General features: G+C 40.1%; 1 protein-coding gene across 1 annotated transcript in view; it reads right to left on the bottom strand.

The window, feature by feature from the left end:
* Window positions 1-11,540, bottom strand: part of DUSP16 (dual specificity phosphatase 16) — an 80,071-nt gene extending 68,531 nt beyond the window's left edge. Inside the window, exons 1-2 of the mRNA XM_006866052.1 lie at window positions 11,238-11,540; window positions 10,128-10,260 (exon numbers count right to left, since the gene is read on the bottom strand). Of these exons, the coding sequence (XP_006866114.1) occupies window positions 10,128-10,260; window positions 11,238-11,471 (367 nt within the window). The 5' untranslated portion in view covers window positions 11,472-11,540. The remainder of the gene's footprint in view (window positions 1-10,127; window positions 10,261-11,237) is intronic.
* Between the last annotated feature and the right edge of the window lie 12,980 nt (window positions 11,541-24,520).

Here is a 24,520-nt window from a genome sequence, read left to right as displayed (position 1 = left end):
AGTCAGACATTTAAGAACTTTCACAATCCAATCCTAACCTATTATCTAGCCTAATTTCCCCTCCCACCCTATGTCTACCCAAGCAAATTGGTCTTCTTCCCAACACACTGTGTGCTTTCCCATCAAGCAAACTGGTCTTCTTAACACACCATGTGTTTTCCAATGTCTGGGCCTTTGCCACATGATCTCTTCCAATCCATTTAATATTTCTTTCCAAACCACAGGCAAGCACAAATCACAACTCTTCTACAACAGTGACAAGGGGCTTCAAAAAAAGTTGTGGGAAAATTCCATTATTTTTTAATTCTGTTTTTCCATGAACTTTTTGGATCCCCCTTATAGTCCAAATTTTTTTGACCATGATCAACAAAATACATTTTGTATCAAAACCCTCTGAACACCGATACACAGTCAGCACAAAACAAATGCTTCACAATACTGTATACACTTTCCTTACTATGTGAGATGATCCCTGTTAGATTCATTTCTACCAATGCATTAAAAAAAAAACAAAAAAAAAAACTCCTCCCTGACCAGTGTGCCTAGATATGGCCTTACCGACTTAGAACTTCTATAAAACACCACACTGCAGCAGCATCTCCCAGTGCCCTAGAAACTATGGAGTACCTTTGTGCGTGTGTTGTGGCGAGTCTTATTTCTCCAGTTATAATACACTGTGAACTACCTGAGGATATGAATTCTTTTATTCCTTTGTAATCCCCTCAGCATCTAGCACAGTACCTGGCATGTAATTAGAATTCAATAAATGTTTATTGAGTCCTTCCTTGTTACAATTAATAGTGTTGATCGACATAAGTCTTGTTTATTTTTGGTGTTCAAAAGGATTTCCTGAGTCCATTCAAAGCCAAAAACTATGCTGGTTTGGGTGGGAGCACAGGCCTACGTCCTATTCCTAGACTACAATGCCCCAAAAGATATTCACAGGGTGAGAGGGGAGGCACAGGAAAAGAAAATCATTTTCTTGCTACTAAAAGAAGAAAGGCAGACTTGGTGAATGCTGCCTAGTCATCTAAGGGCAGCAGTACATTCTCATTGTGCTTCTGCCATATCCAGGGGCCTTAACATGAGAGAAGGAGAAATCCTCTTACACCCATGCATGGTGTGTAGAGGTCTGGGATAACTACTTGGCTCAGGGAATCAAGGGCACAGCCCTTAGGAAACCAATTGTTTTCTGTTGTTGTTGTTAAGTGCCGTCGAGTTTGTTCCGACTCTGTAGACCCTGTGTAGGATTTCCGGGGCTTCTAAATCTTTGCGGGAGCAGAAAGCCTCATCTTCCTCCTTATCATATTAGACACCAACTATACAATGCTGCCGGATCAGCTCCATCCCACCAGCTGCTCATTGGAAAGCCTACACAAGGTCGCTATGAGTTGGAACCGACTCAAAAACACTTAACCACACAACAAATTATACCCCAGATGAGGATGAAGTATCTGTTGGATGTGTACACAGTGATCATCATCAAAAGCCACGAAGAAATGAGATTATTGATCAGGGGGTAACTTTGAGTCAGGAAGAAAAAGGAATCTGAATCTGGTTTCTGGATAATGACTATTGAGAATCAGAATTGACTCATTTGTGAACTGCCCATGAATCACCACATAACACATTTCTCAGGTTTTCCTATATGATGCTCAAAGCTTTCTACTCTATCCTGTAGCTGGCTCTCCCACAAGACCACTTGTGTGTATTCTGCTCTATCAACAGTATTCCTCTTCAGCCAAGGAGACTGGAAGAAAGAAGGACATACAACAGGAAAGACCTTGGGTATTCACACATTTGTTTTTGTTTTTTTAAATTAATGAGCATCTACTGTGAGCAGGACATAGTGTCAGGTAATGGGAACACATAGTGACAAGACAGAGGCCCTGTTCTGCATGAAATTGACATATTGGTGGGGCATATGTTAACCAAGGAATTAGACAAATAGTTAGGTCATTGTGGTAGATGGTCAAAGAAGAGGAGGATGTTATGCAAGTGTGTATGAAAAGAGAACACCAATGTTGCCTCGTAGCAAGGGAAGGTTTAAAAATACAGAATTCATCAGCAGATACACAGGCAAATGGAAAAGAAGAGGGGATCCCAAGGCAGAGGACAAAGTTCCTTTGAAGGTCAAGAGAGCATGACATTGTAGGTTTAGAGAAACTAAGATAAGTCTGAAAGAGCTGACACAAAAAAACTGAGGACTTCACCGCTGTGGCTCAACACGAGTAAGGTACGCATGTCATAGAATGGTCAACCAATAAGAGACCAAAAGGGCAGCATTTACCTAAGGACAAAATTCAGATGGGTGGAAAAGGAAGAGGAACAGCAATAAGAAACACCGATAGGAAGTAAGATACGAGATGTTATATTGTTGCTATTAAGGGCCACTGAGTCAGTTTCAACTCATAGCAACCCTATACAGGGTCTCCAAGGAGCAGCTGGTGGATTTGAACCACTGACCTTGCGGTTTTTTCAGTTTGATAGAAATCTAGAGAAAACTAAGTATATGATTTGTTGAATGTAAAACTGATGATCTGCTCTATAAATCTTCACTCAATTCACAATAAATATATTAAAAAACAAAAGAACTGAGAACTTTACAGTGACACTAGATAAAGTAAGAGAGATGGGCAGGAGTCAGCCATTGCAGGGCTTATGAGTCAGCTAAGGAGTGTGGAATGCATCCTTAAAGCACTGATGCATTTCAAATAAGGGATATAATCTGGATTACATTAAAAATATAACTGTGGCAAGAATCATTCCCACCCCCCCTCCACACACAGAGTAGACAGGGATGGGTAACTTGGACATTGGCTACCCAAAATGGGGGGTGGGGGGCCACAAAGGCAAGAAGTGACTGGCTTACAAGCTTTCAAGAGGGAACCTAGACCCAGAGGGCCTGGAGGAAGGTAGAATCTCCAGTGAGTAGTATTCAATCTGACTAGGCAGGGATGATGCAATGAAATGCAGACGGGTCTCTTGTGATACAAGCGTGAATAATTGTTATCAAGACTGACTGTGAGGGTTGGAAATGTAAAGGTGGACGTTTTATAGCAAGGAGGGGAGTGATTGACTTTTCAGTCTAGGAGCAGAGGTCCCTAGGACCATCAAGGGAGAAGAGCAGAGAGCGGGACCCTACCCAGAGAAGCAGTGATGCCTGAAATGGAGCCAGAGATGATGATGTGGAGCGATGGAGCAGCTGGAGACTCTAGACCCAGAGAGGGAGAGTGACTGTGTGCTGAAGACCTGGGGGTCACGGGGGAAGGATTGCATGGAGGGGTCTGTAACCATGGCAATGAGACGATATATGATAGAATGAATGTAAAACTAATGTTCTCCCATGTATACTATCACATAATTCACAATAAATCATTTAAGAAAAAACATATATATATATATATATATATATATATATAAATAAAACTGTGGCTACAGTGTGAGCAATAATTTGGAGGATGGAAAGAGAGGATGTGAGAAGACAACAGTTTAGAGGCTGCTGAAGCCATCTGAGGCAGAGAAGATGCTGGCTTGATTCAGTTGCAGAAGAGAAGAACACACAAACCTAAGAGGTCAGGAGAAACACCTGGCAATTCAAGGATATCAGGCATTGCAACCAAATCTCCCATGGCTCCTAGTGCCCCCCACACCAAAATACAAATCTGTCTTTATGATTTAAAGGACCTGTGGACCTGCATAATCTAATCTCATTCCCTCTCAACTCCCACTGCCCATTCCAATTCCCCTTCCTAATGCTCTTCACTTACACACACACTGAATCCACTCCAGTGTCCTCATTGCACCTCCCAATCTATCTTCATTCCCAGCATTGTAATGAGTTTCATTCCCTGCATTAGAATGCCAAGGACCCTCCCAACCCAAATCGTACTCATCCTTCAAGGTTTTCTTAAAATTTCATTTCTGTAATCAAGTCTCCTCTGACCTCTCCAGGCTACATGGACTCATTCCTATCAATGCTTCACACAATTTAGCACAAGATCACATGCTTCTCTTTGTCATATCCACCGTAGACATATAACCTCAAATTAAGGCTCTCAAGGGCAAGGCCAACAAGCCTTTTACTTTTCCAGTCCCCCCAGGTCCCAGAGCCCAACCACATAAGTGCCCATTACACACTGAGACTGACTGGGAAAGCTGAAGAATTCACCCAGAGCTGGCATCTGTCAGAGCATAGAGATGACACAGTGGAACCAGGGAAGGCTGATGTCACCGCTCTCAGCTAGGGTGCTTTCTTCTGACTTGTGCAAAATGTCAGGATGAGGAACTGTGGGGCCAGCTTTAGTCTGGCCAATTTTTTAAAAAGACATCATCTCTGTCACTATATCTTAGCCACTGGGAGCTGGGAAGTGACATCAACTGGCTTACCACACTGGGAAGTAGTAATTGGAGAAAGGATGATCCAATTTGGATAAACTCATACTAACTTGAGGCTCACAAGTTGAGCCAGCAAATACATGGCAACCAGTGGGAAAAACACCTATTTTTAGTTTGTTTTCAGTGACTACAGTTTTTTAAACACTACCTGAAAACGGTTGCACTTTTGCTGGAACCCATTAGTTTTTAACTCTTTTACCAAACACTAGAGGATTTTAAATGGAATGAGTAAAAATTTCCTTTCACTAGACAAAAGAAAGAAAAAATGCCAAACTGGATAAATCATAACAATATTTTGTGTTGTCTTTAAGTGCTTTTGAGTTGGTTCCAACGCATAGCAACCCTGTATAGGATTTCCAGGACTTTTTAAAAATCTTTGCAGGAGCAGAAAGCCTCATCTTTCTCCCGTGCAGCAGCTAGAGGGTTCTATCCTTGGACCTTGTGGTTTGCAGTCCAGTGCTTGTCATGTGGAGCCACTGTGCTCCCCCATAATGATACTATGGGCAGTAAAAACTGATCTGCAAGATCAAGGTTCTAATATACTTCCATCAGGAAGGACAATAATAAATTACATTAAGCCAAAAACTACATGGCGCTGTAGAATAAGTGCAGGACCGCAAGGACAGTTTGATCCACGTGGTCGGCAGTTCAAACTTATCAGCTGTTCCTTGGAAACCCTATACAGAGTCGCTATGAGTCGGAACCAACACGATGGTACTTAACAACAACAACAACACTGACTGAATCTAGAAAATGTGTAAAAAGTTGGGAACATTTTTATTCTTTCACAGCCTTAGCTACACTATCAAATTTAACTCAAAGAAACAGAAGTATGTACTTGGTTTTTAACTGAAGATCTTGGCTGAACTCAGAGACTAAATGTTTATAAAAGTCCTTAGCAGAGTACCTAGAACATTGTTGTTGTTAAGTGCTGTCAAGTTGATTCCGACCCATAGCGACCCTTTATAGGGTTTCCAAGGAGCAGCTGGTGAGCTTGAACCACCAACCTTGCAGTTCAAACGACTTTGCAGTCTGACGCATTAGCCCACAGCGCCACACCAGGACATGCTACCTTTCATCTTTATGCAGAGGCATACTTCAGAGTTGAAGACTTTTTACCTGATGACCCTCCCTTTTCTATAATAATTTAATGCTTTTAACTTTTTTATATGGTATACTTTTTCAAAGGCGCACTGATGGCACAGTGTTTAAGCACTCAGATATTAACCAAAAGGTTAGCAGTTCAAACCCACCAGGCTTCTCTGTGGAAAAAGATGCGGCAATCTGTTTCTGTTACAATTACAGCCTTAGAAACCCTATAGGGCAGTTCTCTGTCCTACCGGTTAAGAGTTGGAATCAGCTTGATGGCAATGGGTTTGTGATACTACAGGATTATAGGTTGCTTCATTCAAAAAAATATTAAATAAATAAGACCTATGACTTGATAGTTACAAAGAGGCTTAGAGTGAACTACCAAAAACAAAGCCTTTTAGAATAAACCTGATCAGAAACAGGCACCCTCAAGTCCCAATTCAGCCTCCTGATGAAATCCCTGAAGAGTCTGGAATTACTTACCATCTGGGCCTTGGGCTAAGTATTCCAGGTAGAACAGTAAGAACTTAGAAGACTCACTCGACTGCTATTTTCCTTATTTGTACATGAAAGAGCTGAACTCTATGATCACTTATGGTACTGTGGTGTAGGGCTCTCCTGTGCCTATCATAGTATAAAAAGGAGTGCTGTGGGGTTAATAAACTACTATAGCTCTGGTAGCGTAGTTGTTACGAATCGGGCTGTGAACCACAAGGTCAGCAGTTCAAAACTACCAGCTGTTATGCAGGAGAAAGGTAAGGCTTTCTGCTCCTGTAAAGATTTACAGCCTAGGAAACCCTGTACAGGGTCACTATGAGTCGGAACACGGCACTTTTTTTATAGGTCCCTTTTGCTTTTCAGAAATCAATAAAGAAATATAAAACAATATTTTTTCATCTGTCAGTTGATCTTTATTTCTACTAAATTAACCCTTTTATTTTCTGTTCATACACACACACACAAAGTCCACATTCAGTAATTTTTCACCCTGTATTTTCCTCCAATCGGCACTCATAGAAATATAATAGACTAGGAGGGTTGGTAGAATGAGAATGAGGTGACACACAGGTGAATAAGTACATGCAAAGAAACAATTTTTTTTTAAAAGAGAACTAGTTTTATGAAAATTAATAAGATCAAAAATGCTGATCAATAAGACATTAGCAACAGTATCTTTCTAACTCATAATGATAATAATCCAATCAACCTAAACTCACTACCATCAAGTTACTTCCAACTCATAGAGGACAGAGCCGAACTAAACCACAGAGTTTCCTAGAATGTAATCTTTATGGATGCACACTGCCACATCTTGTTTCAATGGAGCAGCTAGTGGGTTCAAACCAGTGACCTTTCAGTTAGCAACCAAGTGTTTAACTGCTGTCCCAACAGAGATTCTCAAAATGGCAATAAAATGTTGTTGTTGTTAGGTGCCATCGAGTTGGTTCCAACTCATAGTGACCCCGTATAGGGTTTCCAAGGAGTGATTGGTGAGTTTGAACTGCTGACCTTGTGGTTCAGTGCTTATCCTACAGCGCCACACCAGGACTCCAATGATGATAGTTTTTTAAAATTATAGTACAGAGATTCCACATGCATTTTCCAACATGATCCTTACAACTGGACAAAGGTTATTATTACCTGTTAAGAACTAAAAAAAAACCAAACAGATGATAATTCAATTAGATGACTTATCCAAGTCACCCAACCCAGCCAGTGAGTAGGAGACAGAAAACACGGGCTACAGCTGTGACTCCTAGTCCATTGTTCTTTGCAGCCTACCCTCAATGTAGACGTCAGACCACCTCAGGAAGGGATGCTGGGAGTTGCACTGAATCAACTAGAAGCCCCTGAGACCTCCTATGAATACGGACCCTACACTAAGAGGACATTCTCTAACACTTGAACCTAGCTATTTTTCCCTACTGCTCTATTGTCTGGTAGTGCACGGTTAAGCACTTGGCTGTTAACCAAAAGTTTGTTAGTTTGATCCTACTCAGTGTCTCCACTGGAGAGAAACCTAGCAATCTGCTTCTGTAAAAATTACAGCCCAAAGCCCTCTGGGGCAGTTCTACTCTGTCACAAGGGGTCACTACAAGTCGAAGGGAAATTGACTAGACATCTAACGTCAACAACCTCTCTCTTTTCAGACACTTTTCTTTTCTTCAATCAATATTTAAAAGTTTAGCAGTCATATCCAACAAAATATCAAACCTTAAAAATGGTTGTCACTTTGCATTCTCCCAGTCCCCTTTACTCCCCTACCAATCTTCAATTTTATTTCTGTAGGAGGACCAACAAGGACAAGTCCCAGCAATGGTATAGAGCAAAGCAGCTACATTTTTCTTATACAAACTTCTGTAGCTTCTATACCAGATTACCTCTTGTTCATTCCTATTCTTCATTTGTGACTTCTTAAAACTTCATTCTATTAGGATCCACTATCAATACCCACTGAAGCAGCAGTCAAGAAATCAAACAATCTATTTCACTGAGCAAATCAGCTGCACAAGACCTCTTTAAAGTGTTCATGAGCAAAGATATCACATTGAGGACTAAGGTGTGCCTGACCCAAGCCACAGTATTTTCAATAGCCTCATGCATGTAAAAGTTGGACAATGAATAAGGAAGACTGTAGAAGAACTGAGGCATTTGAATTATGGTTTCGGAGAAGTATCATGGACTACCAGAAGAACAAACAAATCTGTGTTTGAGGATATATAGCCATAACGATTCTTAGAAGCCAAGATGGCGAGAATTCATCTCATGCTTTGGACATGTTATCAGAAGGGACTAACCCCTAGAGAAGGACACTATGCTTGGTAAAATAGAGGATTAGTGACAACGAAGACCCTCAAAGAGATGGATTGACACAGTGGCAGCAGCAATGGGCTCAAATATGGTATCAATTGTGAGGGTAGCACAGGACCAGGCAATGTTTCGCTCTGTTGTGTACAGGACTGCTATGAATTGGAAATGACTGGACAGCATCTAACTAGGTCCTCCTGGTATGGCTCTGTTGGATAAGCACTGACTGCTAACTTCAAGACTGGCAATCCAAACCCACCAGCCTCTCCTTGCAAACACTATATAGGGTCCCTATAAGTCAGAACCAACTTGATGGTACTTAATAACAACAACAATTAGGCTTTCCACATAAATTTGAATCTCTCTTATGAGAAGAAAAGAGCCTCTTAAGAGGCTGCTATTAGATTCTAGAGGAGGAGGTCCTCGTGTTTCCCTTTTTCAACATTATTCTCCTCAGGAAGAACGTGAGTAGAATTTAGGCCACAATTCTTCAACTTCTGGTATCTAATAACCCTAAAAACCACATCACATATCTGATGTTTTCTTCTTGAATAAATGGCAGGGTTGTTGAAAACATTAGAATGACTAAGAAATTACTCCAAGAAACCACATTAATTACCTTTCTTGTATCACATCTACACATCCCAACATTCTGATGAAGATAACAAACATCTCTAACTGCCGAGAGCATTGTGGAAAGTCTGTAGTGAAAATAGTCTCCAATAACCTTGTAGTTTCCTTTTCACACCTATGAAAAGCCAGTGTGCTTTTCCATGGTCAGTTATTTCCCCACAAGTAAAATATTTAAGTAACATTTGTCAAAACGTCCTTCTAACCCACAGCCTTGGCATGTTCTCTGAGCAGCTGGACCTTGGCAAAGAAACAGATACCAAGAACTTAACTTCCCCAGTACTTACCCCAATTACTCTAAGGAATGGACTCACTGACCAACAGAACTTCCAACTGGTCAGAGGCTTTCCTATGGTAAGGGAGGTTTTTAACCAGAAAGAACTCTTTAATCTCAGAAAAAGAGCCTAATGGCTCAGAACCTCACAAATAAAGACAACCCAGACCCAGAAGCTACCACCTAAGCGGAGTGAAACAGAGTATTCTAATGATGTCACTTAGGCTCATGAACTATTTCCTCTGAGGTGTGGATGACAAGAGTATTTGAGTTTCCACTGGCCTTGAGTATCTATAGGGGGATTATGGTACTTTCTAGCTAACAAGTGGAGTCCTGGTATGACACTATAGGAGAAACACTGAACTTCTAACAGCAAGGTCAGCGTTCAAACCCACCAATCGCTCCTCAAAACCTATACAGGGTCGCTGTGAGTTGGAACCAACTTGAAGGTACTTTACAACAATAAGCTATTAAGTATGGTAGCCAAGTGAACCATCATTTGAGCTAAGTCAAGAATACAATGCAGACTGTAGGAGAATGATAATATGCTAGTTTAATAAGTTACAAAAAAAATCAAAAGCTATAGAACAAATCATTTCATACAATAAACACAGATTCTAAACCAAAACCAAACCTGCTGCTATCAAGTTAATTCTGACTCATCACAACCCTCTAGGACAGAGTAGAACTGGTACTGTACAACTTTACAGAAGCAGACTGCCATATCTTTCTCCCATGGAGCAGCTAGTAGGTTTGAACCGCTGACCATGTGGTTTGCAGTCCAGTGTTTACCCTATGGCACCACACGGGGAGTCCAAACACAGATTAGCAATGATCTATTATACTTGAAGCTCACAGTGAAGCACTCCTTACTCATACAATTTAATGAGATTCCTAGTCCTCTGCATTCCACCAGAAACCTTACCTGCAAGCAGGTGAACAGAGTTGAAGCTCTTCTCCAGTTTACCCAGAAGTACAGTGAGAAAACAGTCTGAAGATAGAGAGGCAACATCTTGGGAGCTTTGGTCATAAACGACAACCTTCTGGCTATAATCCACCTGAAATGCAAATGTGAGAGTGTTAGGAAGAAATGAAAGTAAGAGAAATAATACCATAAACTACCAGTTGAGTTGGACCACTCATTTACTGGCGGTGAAGCAAAATGAGTGCTTTCTGTTGTCAGTTAAGAATCTCAGTAAGAATGACGTAAATCTAACATACACCATTACTTAGATGCTTGTAAAAAATCAACTTTCAAAGGACAAAGTAGATGCTATTTTAACCATGTGGACATGGTTAAAAACTCCTTGGTTTTAAATTCTTATAATATAAACTGGTAAAAGCCCACAAATCAAAATAATATGCAGGATAAACATAGTGAACCTTGAATCAAAACATCTTAAAAAAAATGTTTGCTATATAACTAAGAAATCCATTTTATAATAAAATTAACACATAAGCTCATTTTTATTCAAAGAAAAGGCCGTTATCTATCAAAGGTGACATTTGGTGTTCTAAGAATAACTTCCCATGAAGTCTTGACTTCCCATGAAGTCATGACACCTGACCTTTCCACCCATAAAAAGCACCTCGATTATAACTAATTCCTACTAGCAGTTCGAGACTACATGCGGTTCCACGGAAGAAAGATGAGGTGTTCTGCTCCCGTAAAAATTTACAGCCTCGGAAACCCTGTGCAGGGTCACTATGAAAGTGGGAATAGATTCAACGGTACTTAACAACAACTTGCTTTGTAATGTACTTGAAAAGAATTAAGTTCCTTAAGTAAATTTGTATATAATACAAAATTATGTTTAAATGAAAACAATTTTAGCAAGCCATTACCAGGAAAACAGTACTTATCCAAACTAAAACAAGTTAACCTTTCTGTATAGTTTAGTATTTAGAAAGCAATCGAAAATTTAGAAAGCAACTGAAACTTCCTCAAATTACTTTCTCTCATCAAAAATAAGATTTCATTTAAAATTAGTTAGCATTCAGTGTGCCCATTTACTTACAAAGAAAGAAAGAAAGCATTTACCTTCTGCTTTGCTGAATGCTGGATGAGTTCTGTAATCAACACTTTGTCTTGTTGCAACCTTCGCTTCATAAGCTTGGAGCAGTTGATATTAATGGCTTCCAAAATGTGGGATGTATTGTATTCCACAAAAGGCCGGCTATCAATAAGCAGCACTTTTTCTGTTCCACTTTCCAGCAGAGCCACCAACCTCTCAGTAACAATTTGAGTTCCAATCATCTCATGGGCCATGACAACAATAAGTCCTCTTTTCCCACCTCCTTCTTTAATTTGCCACGATGATGTAATGGTGGTGTGCTCAAAGGCTCAGCCACTCCATTGTACTAAAAATGTCTGAGGTCAGGCTGGTAGCGACTGGCAAAAGGAGAGTTAAATCCATTTCAGCAAAAGCACTCCAAGTGAATGTCTCTTTCTCTTTCCTGTTGATGTGCTCTTGCAAAGGACTCCTTCCACAAAGCAGCCCCTCACATTTGATTCATAAAGAGATGACTGGAATAACCATTCCACAACAAAAGATGCTTTGGGGCAGCCACTGCATTACATCATTCTTTACCTTTGCTCCCTCACTCCAACAGCTTTACACTGGACTGAAAGCCTACAAGAAGAGAGAAAGACAGAAAACAAAACATGGGGTCAAAGAAAGAAGAAAGCCCATCAGATTAGAAAGCGTGTATAAGTCATAATATTTACTCCTTAATTTAATTCCATACTTGATGCACTCTTTCATTTGAACAAACAAAATCGACAAATAGGTATAACTTCAGAAAAATGTGCTTGCAATAATTCAATCCACATCAAAATGCAAAAACCCAAAGACAACGAAATAAGGCATATTCATGAATTAAAATCACCTGGGCTCAGTACTAATTGACTTGCAGAATAAAATTTTAGAGGGCTATCAAAAGTCGCTTGAAGTATTATTATTCCAAATGGTTTTCCTTCATCTTATTTGCTTATTTCTTATAAATCGCATAAAGAGTAGCCTAGGGCCAAGTAAACAATCTGCATTAAAAGAACAAAAATCTTTTCTGAAGGCTTGAAAACTGCTATAGCAGTTCATGCATACAGACTTAAGGTGCAAACAGCAGCCTCTTTATCCTCAAGGAGGAGAGAAGAGGCAAGAAAACAGGAGGTTCTATAAATTTCAGCTTCCTTTTAAGGAAGAAACCAAACCCACTGACATCAAGTGTGCTCCAACCTATAGTGACCCTATATAGAGTTTCTGAGACAGTAAATCTTTATGGGAACAGATAGCCTCATCTTTCTCCTGGTGGGTTTGAACTGCCAACTTTGTAGTTAGTAGTCCAACACTTACCCAACAGCACCACCAGGGCTCCTTTTTTAAGAAAGAAAAGGGGCAGAAATGACTAACAGCAACTCCTGGGACAATTGCAGGAGGCTTCTGCTATGCCCAGCTCCACCCAAAGAGTCTCACAGCTATGATCCTTGCTTAGCCCTCAAATCTGCTCTAGAGTGCATGGATAATCTCACCTTAACCTGGAACTCCAGGTCAGCAACCCAAACATTAAAAAAGAAAAAGATAAACAATTCCCCCCATCAAGTCAACTCTACCCCCACCACGACCCCACCCCAATGAATGTCAGAGTAGAACTGCACTCCACTGTTTTTAATGGCTGATATTTTCGAAGTAGATTGCCACATCTTTCTTTCAAGACAACTCTAGATGAGCTCCAATCTCCAACCTCTCTGTACTAGAACCAATCTCCATGCACTACATGGATCCTCTACAACAAAGACATTAGAGACCAACTGAAACAGACACAGATGAAAATTCTGGAACCCTGAACTTCAAAGGAAATATTTTTAAAAAGCGGACTGAGCGCTTGCTGGGAGAAGCTAAGCAAAGACTGTGAGAGAGGGAGACTGACTGGTGAGCAACCAGCCAGAGGCTGTGTGGCCATCTTGTGAGCAGCTCTGGCAACAGAAGGTGGCCTAGCAAAGCAGATGCACACAGGTGACAGGAAAGGAGGCAGCAACTGTGTCCATATAGACTAGCCACAAGCATATCTTCTGTAGCTCCATCCATTGGGCAAGAGTCAATACCAGCTCCTATGCCACCTGATCAATGACAGCAGCCAACACCAGCCAAATCTAGTCTACACTAAGGTGCATGTATGGCAAATGAAAATGGTGTACATACTTCCATTCTCTAGCTACGCCCACAGGAGACAGTTGGTTGAGAGCCTAAAAGCACATCACTATACAATCATCAATTAAATACAAGTAATGACAGCCTCTCAAAAACAAAATTGTCAACAGACAATTTTAGCTCACATGAAGAAACAAAAGAGAACGGTTCAAATGACTAAGATGCAGAGTCAGAAAACATTTCTGAGGAAGAAAAGGTAATGAAACTAACTGAAAAAGAATTCAAAAGAATGATATTTAGGGTCTTTCACAGGACTGACAGAAATATTGAGGAAAGCAAGGTGGCAAGGTGGTGGTGGTTATATGCCGTGGAGTTAGTTCCAACTCATGGCAACCCTGTCATAGGGTTTCCGAGGCTGTAAATCTTTACAGGAGCAGAAAGACTCATCTTTCTCCTGCAGAACTGCTGGTAGTTTCAAACTGCTGACCGTGAGATTAGCAGCCCATCTCAGAACCACTAAGCAAAATTACGTGGAACAAAAACTCAAGCAGCACCACAAAAAAATACAGCAAAATGACAGTAATCAATTCATACCTATCGATAATTACACAGAATGTAAGTGGCTTAAATGCACCAGTCAAGAGACAGGGAGAGCAGAATGGATAAGAAAATAAGATCCTTCAATTATGCTGTCCACAAGAGACACATCAAAAGCATAAAGACAGTCTAAATGTCCATTAACAGAAGAATGGTTGAACAAACTTTAGAAGATACACACAATGGAATCCTATGCAATGTTGAAGAATAACGTGAATCTGTGAAACACTTCCCAACATGGGTGAACCTGGTGGACATTATGCTTGGAGTGAAACTAGTTAATCACAAAAGGACAAGTATCACATGAGAACAATATTGTAAAAAGTTAAGCTGTTTTCTTAATAAAATAAATGATCTAAGAAGGTAATGGGGGAAGGGATAAAAAAATGATTCACAGGCTAGAGGGCAGACACATGCACATTAACATGAGTGACAGAGCAGGCAATATACAACAATCGACAGGTCAGGAGAGGAAAGATGAAGGTAATTTTCTGCACTGGGTTCATTTTGCTAGTGGGTTTCCCTTTCATTTTCATTTCTAGATGAAGGTAGCGGGAAACACAGGGAGGCATGCAAGAGTTCAAGTGAACAGAGGTAAATGAACTGTTGGTACACTGAGGGGATTGCAACCATTGCAATGAAGCAAAGTGTATGATTTGTTGATTGTAAAACAGATGAACTATTCTGTAAATCTTCACTCAATTCACAATAAAAAGTTAAAAAAAAAAAGTCTCCAACCTTTTACTTAGTACACAGTGACCATTTGGACCACCCAGGGACCCACAGAAACCTTACTACTGGACTCAGTGCTTCTCTATTCTTGTCAAACTCCTGTGATATCATTTCCTAATGAGGCAATCCTAGTAGGAACTTTGTATTCCTAATTTGGATTTCAGCCTGAACATCAATATTCTCAGATTCCTATCACTGCTGACCCACCTCTGCCTATGTGAAATCCTCTACTACATAGAACTTGATGGTCACTTCTATTTGAAGGCAGTGATTTGTACTCTATCTTATCTTCACAGGCTTTACACATAGTCATTTTACACTAATATAATAAATTAAGATTCTAAAATTTTATTAATTGGTTTTAGATCAGAACAGCAGGAATCTCAAAAGCTCACTGGGCCTAGGGTCCTAATCTTATGCTTACAAATGAGAAGCATGGAGAAGGGGCAACAAGAGATACAGCCATTACACACTTGTTGTATCACTTTAGACAAATCATAGCCTGAACCATAATTCCTTCATGTATAAAGTGTGGATGTAATACTAGCCTTGTTTCTGTTTATTATGAGGACAAAATTATCTGAGTTGACTAATGCATATTAAGTTAAAAAGCTAGTACACATTTATGGTGTAGTAAATGATTTACTGAGTCTTTTCTAGCCTCAGTAATTCCTTCCAAACAACTTCTTCTGATGCGTCTGGGTTGAGAGAGTAGGAGAAGATACTGATGGGATGACATGACATGATTCAGTTGTGGATTTTAAGAGTGAACTGTAATTGTAAAACCTTGAAACTCTAACATGAGTGAAAAATGAGTCATCTCAGAAGCAGGAAAGGGGATCTCATTACCACCAAAGAAGAGCTAGACGGGAGATGTGTCCTTTAGACCCAGAGATTCCTGACCACTGAACCTTCTTGACCCAGGGACAGAAAGCTGTGACAGCAGACGAGTGGCAGCGGAGCAGAACCAAGATTCAGAGCCAGAGTGGTGGGCTTCCACACCACGGAGCAAGCAAAGCTGAGTGACTTTGAGCAGGAGGCTTGCTTGCAGAGTAGGGTGCCTTCAGGTACTTAATTGGGGGAGGGGGGGGCCCTAGGTTTGCTGACCCACAAGCCAGAGCAGAGTGCCTTCAGGCTGAGGCTTATGGTGTGCCCTGTGGGCATTTATCAGCAACCCCAGGTTTTTAACAAAGGCCAGGCAGAGAGGTCTACCTGTGAGCATGGCAAAGGAGAGACTGGCCTGACTGCAACCATCCTGAGAATTTCTAACTCCAAATTGTAACCTATTAACTTCCCTAATGGAATCCTGGGGTGGCACTATGGGACAGAGCACTAGATCTCAAGGTTGGTTTGAACTCAAGATCGGCAGCTCAAACTCACCAGCTGCTCCTTGGAAACCCTATACAGGGTCACTATTGAGTCAGAACTGACTCAATGGCATTTAACAGCAGCAACAACCTCCCTAATAAACCTCCTGACTGTAGGCATGGTGTCTTGAGTTCTGTGTGGCCGTTGTAATGAATCATCCAACCCAGCTGTGTACAGTGCTGTGGGAGGGACGGCTGGTACCACATTTTTTCGCAACATCACATAGAGAAAGGGGGAACAGTTCGCTAAAGATGCCAATGGTAAACAGAGCTGGCTTGATCTGGGATCTACCAGACATTACCTAGCAGATAAATAAGTACAGAAGCAGTTCCATCCTCCTATAGTCCAGCTGCTATCCAAAAAGGCAGGAAGCTTGAATCTATCAAGAGGTGCCTGAAAGAAAGGTGTAATGATTTACTTCCTAAAACCAGCCTGTGTAAACCCTAGGGAGCACAGTTCTTTTCTAACACACAAGCGGACTCTGAGTCAAAATCAATGCCAACCAAGTCATGCCCATTCGCACAGAATCAGGTACACTTTAGAGCTAGAAAGCACCCGAGAAATCCTTTTCATCTACCCACCACATTTCACAAATAAGAAAATGTCTCCATTTCATACATCATGTATCCATGTATTCTAAGTAACAACGAGATTCATTGCATTAACACCTTAAATTGCTTTATGGCAATGAGGTACAAAAATTGTCAATATCTTTAGCTGAAGAAACTGGAGCAGAGAATTGGTTGTAGTCAGTCAACTAATAAATTTTGCAAAGCATCCATCAAGGATATAGCGTTGAATGGAGCCCTGACTGCTCAGTGACACAGTTTACAACAAAGTAATGTCCTGGACTCAGATTGTTTGATTCCCAAACCAAGGCTCCCACTACTGTGTTACTCTGTTCCCATACTGGAACTGGGCTGGGAAAGAATGACGTGACTTGTCCATGAAGGTGCCCAGGTGGCACAAAAAGTGGAAATTCAAGAACAAGAGAGAGCTGTTTCAAACAATAGCACGGAGTCTCTGAGTCTGATTGGCTCCTCTTGATGATAAAATCAGGATAGGACAAAGCAGTTATCTGGGTTACTAAATCAAGGGACAAAGAGAGGGAGAAGACAGCAAACATGCAAAAGTTGAATGAGAAAGTTCTCATCTTTGCTTCCCTTCAGCCAAATCTCAAAAGCCCAAATCACTGAAACCAAAGATAAGATCCAGTAAAGAGTTCTACAGGGTAGAAAATGGTCATTCTTACCTAGAAAACCAGAGAGGTAGTATTCCAGAACACACAAAAAAATCTTTTCCCTAACCAAGAAAAGATCTGGTCAAAGTGTCTGTACTATAAGAATGTAATGGAAGCAAAGAAATGAACGTGAACTGAGGATAAAATTACAGCCTTTTCCAGTGTTGTCCCACGGCCAGTTGGAGCTCTCCTATTACACCTTTATGTGCAGGGTCTGGATTTCTATGGTCCCTAATAGCTTATGTGACAGGTGGAGTCCAGCCAAGGGCGCACAGAGGGTGCAGTGACCTTAAACCTCATTATTTACAGCTGAAGATTTTTGTGAATTCTCATCCTGCGCTACAAATCTGATTTTAAAAATTTCCCTGCATTCATTGTATTGAAAAATGCCAATACTCTAAGATCAAAGATGTATCTATGTTAATACTTTGTTTTTGAAATATTTGTATCAAGTAGCATTTAAATGAAAAGAATATTTTATTGTTGCCAAAAACCAGAGCTACTCTAACCCAAAATGTCTATACAAAGACTAAGTAAAAACTATTAGATTAAAAAAAAAAAAAACAAAAAACTATTAGATTGAACCACAAAGGCCCAAACACATATATAGCAAGACCAGGGCTTCAAACCAGTTTGAAAGGGTTCAGTCATGGTCAACATAAACAAGGACAGTTTAGGCAATGCACAGTAGCCAAATCTCTTGCATGCCGGGTTTTGAATTTGAACGTGTGGCATGGTCAGCAGCCATGCTGATGGTTTACTGTCATTGTTGTTGTTGTTAAGTGCCACCAAGTTGGTTCTGGCTCACAGTGACCTGTATTGGGTTTCCAAGGAGCAGCTGGTAGGTTTGAACTACTGACCTTATTAGTCTGGTGCTGATTACTACTCAGATCAAAATCTGGTTGCCATGTGATGTGTAAGGTGTCCTTGTTTCCGTTGACCATGACATGACTTTGAACTGTTTTGAACTAGTTTGAAGCTCTGGCAGGCTAACTCTGTTATTTATGTATTTACTTAGTAAAATTTTGATTAATTTTTTTAATTTTTAATAAGTAACATAGTCACATGGTTCAAAAGAAGAAAAAGATGAGAAGGTAACCAGGATGGAGAGAGATAGGAGTGGGAAACTAGAGGAAATAGAACAGAAATAATGAGAATGTTGATTGATCTACTGTGAAAAAGGTAGTCAATGTCACTGAACAATATATATGTTGTTGTTGTTCCCCAGTCATAACAACCCTCTGTAGAGTTTCCTAGGAGCGGCTGGCGGGTTTGAACCTTGCTATTCAAACTGACCTTGTCCTACAGCGCTGTCACACCACAACTCTGAATAATATGTATGTTGTTTGTTCTTGTTAAGTGCCATCCATCAAGTCAGTTCCGACCCATAGCAACCCTGTATAAAGTTCCCAAGGGGCAGCTGGTGAGTTTGAAACACTGACCTTGTGGTTCAAACCAGCCTTGTGGTCCAGCGATTTATCCTACAGCGCCACACCATGACTCAAAAATGTGGGGGAGCTATAAAAGCACGAAGTGGTTGGCTTACAAGCTTCCATTAAGTGTGCTTCGTTTCAGAATGAGGGGGGTAAGGTAGATAAGGTAGATTCTCCACTGAATAGTTTTCCTCTTTTCCAGATGGACCTGGTAAAAGGGAATCGGGGATGATGATGATAAGATGTTACAACTCAATTGTAAGTGTTAGCAAGATTCATTGTGATTGTCACAACTGTAATTGTAGAAGATGTATAATTAAAGGAGGAATGTAGCTAATCTTTCATTTCAGGAACAGATGATCGTAGGACCATTAAGAAGGAAGCGCATGAGTGGAGTGTGAAATCCCTATCTAGGAAAGCAGTGACAGCAGAGACAGTAGCATAGGAGGTGGCATGAAGAGACACAGCGGCTGTGGGCTCTTGACTGAGTAAGGTTGTGTGCCTGCAGGCAAGAGACTGCCTTGCAGAATGTGCCCTGGACATATAAATGAACACATATTTTTTGTTTTGTATATGTACAACAAATACTTTTACTTCGTTCACATGTGAAATATAAGATGTAAACGGGGAGCCACAGGGAGGAAGTAGGATAACTGCTATTGCAGGAAAGGGATTGTAATCACTTAGATGAAACAAAGTGTTTAATTTGTTGAAAGTAAAGCTAATGATCTTGTCTATAAATCTTCACTAAATTCACAATAAAAAGTAAAAAAAAAAAAAAAAAAAAAAAAAAAAAAAAAGTGTAAACATAGTCCCATTCTCCCTAGCACTACTGCTATGCAACTAGCTGTTCACTGAGTACCCAACAGCTGAAGAATAATTCATAATAATGGGCAACATTGAAAGTCCAGCAATTTTTTTTATACTGTGGCGCTGTGGGCTAATGAGTCAGACTACAAAGTCGTTTTAACTGCCAAGTCGTTGGTTCAAGCTCACCAACTGCTCTTTGGAAACCCTTTACAGGGTCGCCAGGGGTCAGAATTGACTCAACAGCACTCAATGAAATAGTGTCCTCTATGCAATGTTGTTGTTGTTAGATGCCATCGAGTTGGTACCAACTCATAGCGACCTTATGCATTGCAGAACGAACACTGCCCAATCCTGGGCCAACCTCACTAATGTTGCCACGCTTGAGTCCATCAATGCTGCCACTTGGCCAATCCATCTCATTGGGGGTCTTCCTCTTTTTCTCTGACCCTCCACCTTACCTCTATGCACTACTATGACTTAAAAGAAATTTATCATTGTGGCAGTGTACATTCAGAGAATTATGGCAGCTATCTTTTTAAAGATACTCTACAGTTGATAAATCAGTATTTATCAAGTGAAGACTAGTAACCATAACCAGAGCCACTAAACAAATAACTACAGAATTTCCCACATTGAAAAATCAATGTTTTTAACAAGATCTAATTACATATGGATGTGTACAGGCATATAAGTAGGTACAACTATATACATATGTGAGAACAGATATAAATATCTACTGCTATAATTTATTGCCATCAAGTCCGTTCCAACTCATAGTAACCCTGTATAGGGTTTCTGAGGAGCAGCTGGTGGATTTGAACCACCAATCAATGCAGTTCAGCTCAACCTTGCAGTCAAGTGCATAATATACAGTCCACAAAGTTCAAGTTCTTATCCTAGTGAAATGAGCAGCATCTGGTATCTTAAAAGACTGAGCAGTCACCTAAAATACAACTATTGGTCTCTACTCATCAAGAGTAAAAGAGTAAGAAGGTAACCACAATCACAAAGAAGAAACAAAAGTCTTTAAGCTGAGCGTCTACATGAACTATATAAATACCTCATCTACCCTAAGGCCAGAGGAAGAACTACACTATATAAATACCTCATCTACCCTAAGGCCAGAGGAAGAACTACACGGTACCAGGTAACCACCAATGGCCATCCTGCCTGGGGTCATTCTGCTGCTACTGCATGCCATAAAAGTCTAATCCAACTCACAGAAACCCTGTACACGGTTCCTGAGGCTGTATGCTTTACGGCAGTCGAAAGCCTTATCTTTTTCTCCTGGGGGTCACAACAGTTGGTCCCAAAAAGAATGGGAAAAAAATGTAGAATTCTTAAACAAGCTCAGACTAACTGGGCCAGTTGAGACCAGAGGATTCCCTTGAAACTATCACTCTTTAAGCCTTGAACACAAACTATCCCAAGATCTCCTTTCAGCAAAAAAGCACACAAAATAAAAGTTGTTACCCCTAAGAAAAGGAGCTCTGGTAGCGTGGTGGTTACGAATCAGGCTGTGAACCTTAAGGCCAGCGGTTCGAAACTACCAGCTGTTCCACGGGAGAAAGATGAGGCGTTCTCCTCCAGTAAAGATTTACAGCCTTGGAAACCCTGTACAGGGTCGCTATGGGTCGGAAACGACTCGACGGCACTTAACAACAACAACAACCCCTAAGAAAACCATCTGTATGAGACCAAAAGATAAACATTTACTCTAAAGCAAAAATGAGAAGATAAAGGGGCAGGAAAACTAGGGGACAGGAAATGGAACAACCAGAACACAATTTAAGAGAATGCTGACACACTGTGAAAAATGTAACTGTCACCGAATAATTTGTGTTGTCAAACGAGAACCTAATTTGTTGTACAAACGTCCATCAAAAACAAAATAAAGTATTATCCAAAAACAAGAAGAAGAAAGGTTTTTTTAAAAAAGACTTTCTAGGGATAGAGATAAGCTGAGGCAACATTGTACTATAACAAAAAAATGACTATAAGGAAACAGGGCAAAAGATCTGCAATTTCTGGTATATTTCAACAAACAATTTCTATTTTATGTTTTTTAACATTGAATTTTACCCTAATTTGTATAAAAACTTCACCTCTTAATAATTTTTCAATTTCACTATGTTTACATATAGAGTTTGTGTTGTGTTTTAGTTTCCATTCAGCTACTACCTATGGAAGAATATAGCATATGAATGGATTGAAGTATACTACTGAACAAGCTATGTTTGAAAACTAGAAGTCTAAGACTATTTTTAACTGTAAGGTAGACAAGTGAGATGTTTTCTTAAAATAGCAATATAAAATCTAGCTATATAAAAATCAGTATTTGCCACTGGAATAGTTGGATAAGAAGCACAGCATTTTGTTTTTATAATTCCTTCAAATTCTTCACCTTTAAAGCTAGTGCACAACCAGATCATAAACAAGGTTATTTTTTAGTGATTCTATTAAGTATCTCCTCCTCTTTCTCAGATGAGAGTCACTACTAACTTCAACTTTGCAAACACTAGATAATTCTACTCAGAAAAAAGGTGAGCACCTTGTTTCCCCTCCTACCCATGGGTAATTTTCTGCCAACAGCAAGAGTCCACCTGCTGCTCTAAAATGTCCATTTCCCAAGGGCCTATATCGGAGTCCTGGTGTGGTGCTGTGGGTTAATGCACTGGACGGCAAGGTCAGTTTAATTGAAGGTCAGCAGTTCAAACTCACCTGCAGTTCCTGTATAGGGTCACTATGGGTCGGAACTGACTCAATAGCAGGCAGGGTAAGGGGTAATGTCCTATGAACATGACTGCAGATCTGAAAAGTGGTTTCCATGAGGCAAGGGCTATCCTTCAGAAATGCATGGTTCCATTTTAAAACTTCCCTTTCACAAAGAGAAATTCTCAGAGGAAGGGAAAGGATGCTAAGGCTGTGGGGTAATGAAAAGGCCTGTTCAGTGAGGAAAGCAATTGAGCCTTATTTGGTTGGGCTTGAGCTCAAGTTCAGATTCTCAGAGTTTACAGAAAGGCTATAATCAGGTAAGAGCCTGACTTTTTATTAAACAGTAAAAATTTTTCCTCAAATAAAAGTGAAGAAACAGACAACAAAACACAGCAAAGAGCCTTTTAGAGTAAAGCCTTAAACATACACTTTCAATGAGGAAGGAAATGTGAACAAATAAAAGGTAGAAAAGTAAGCTACTAATGACTGGAAGCAAGTCAGACCTCAAGCTTTGCCCATCTTAACTCTATGGGATTAAAGTGATTCTGTTTCATAAATGTTGCGGATTAACACAGATAGGAATTCTGAGGTCTGATCTGTTTCAAGTAAAAAATAATAACAAAATAAAAATCAAACACACAAAGACACCCACACTAGGGCCACAAAGACAATGAACGTATTAATGTGCCCTTTTATTGTTGTTAAGCACCTGGAGTAGGTTCATCAAGTAAGAGTCCTACTCACAGCAACCCTGAATAAGGTTTCCGAAGAGCAGTGAGTGGGTTTGAACTGCCAACCTTATGGTTAGCAGTCCAGTGTTTATTCTATAGCACCACACCATTTGTCTATTAATGTCTTGACCATGGTACCCAAAGGCTAAGGACACATATTCTGATGAAAGATGATAACTATGGGATAAAATCAGTTGCTGTCAAGTCAGTTTCAACTTACAGTGATTCTCGTGTGTGTCACAGCAGAACTGTGCTCCACAGGGCTTTCTTTATGTCATTGTTGGGAATATAGACAGTAAAACATTCACCAATTCAAGTTTCTACATCTATGATTTAATGACACCGATTACACTGTTCCAGTACTGCAATCATTCTCAACCTCTTCTGAGTTGTTCCTCCGCATAAATTCACTACCGGCTACACTTCTTATCTAATATTTCCAGTTGCTGTTATCGATTTGATCCCATATAGACAGTTCTAAAAAAAAGAAAAGCATAATGCTCAAGGTAGATATTTTTTACTAGTTGTTGTTGTTGTTGTTAGGTGCTGTGGTCAGTTCCAACTCATAGCAATCTCCTGTGCCAACATCACATTCATTGTTGTTTGAGCCCACAGATGCTGCCACTCTACCAATTCATCTTGTTCGGGGTTTCTTCGTTTCCCCTGACTCTCCACTTTACCAAGCATGATATCTTTCTCTAGGGACTGGTCCCGCTTGATAACATGTCTGAAGTTACAGAGACAAAGTCTCTCCATCTTGACATCCAAGGAGCATTCTGGCTGTACTTCTTCCACCACAGATTTTATTGTACTTCTGGCAGTCCATGATACTTTTAATATTCTTCTCCAACGTCGTAACTCAAATGCATCAATTCTTCTATGGTCTTCCTTATTTATTGTTCAACTTCCACATACATATGCCACTATGTAAAGTATCATCCATGGCCTTGGTCAAGCAAAGTAAACTTTTTGACGTAAATCTTTTCTCCATTTATCATGATGTCATTTATTGGCTCAGTTGTGATGATTTTTCATCATTTAATGATATTGTCATTTAAATGATATTGTCCTATGATTTCCGCATTCCATTGGGAATGTGCACAAATATGGATTTCTTCCAATCACTTGGAAATTGTCTTCCAAATTTCTTGACAGAGATGAATGAATATCTCCAGTGCTGCAACAGTTTCTTGAAAGATTTCAACTTGTATTCCATCAATTCCTGCAGTCTTGTGTTCCTTGCCTTTGGGGCCCCTTGGACGTCTTCCTTCAGTACCATTGGTTCTTGATCATATCCTACCTTTTGAAATGGCTGAACATCTACCATTTCTTTTGGTACAGTGTCTCTGTGTATTCCTTCCACCTTCTTTTGATGCCTTCTGTATCATTCAGTATTTTGCCCACAGAATCCTTTAGTATTGCAAGCCAAGGATTTAATTTTTGTTTCTTCAGATCTTTCAGCTTGAGAAATGCTGAGCGTGTTTTTCTCTTTTTGGTTTTCTGTCTCCAAGTCTTTGCATAATTCAGTATAATATTTGACTTTG

Source organism: Chrysochloris asiatica, unplaced genomic scaffold (assembly GCF_000296735.1).
Source record: "Chrysochloris asiatica unplaced genomic scaffold, ChrAsi1.0 scaffold00086, whole genome shotgun sequence".
NCBI lineage: Eukaryota > Metazoa > Chordata > Mammalia > Afrosoricida > Chrysochloridae > Chrysochloris > Chrysochloris asiatica.
The sequence above is the reverse complement of the archived record's forward strand: the minus strand, read 5'-3'. Positions and strand labels throughout refer to the sequence as shown.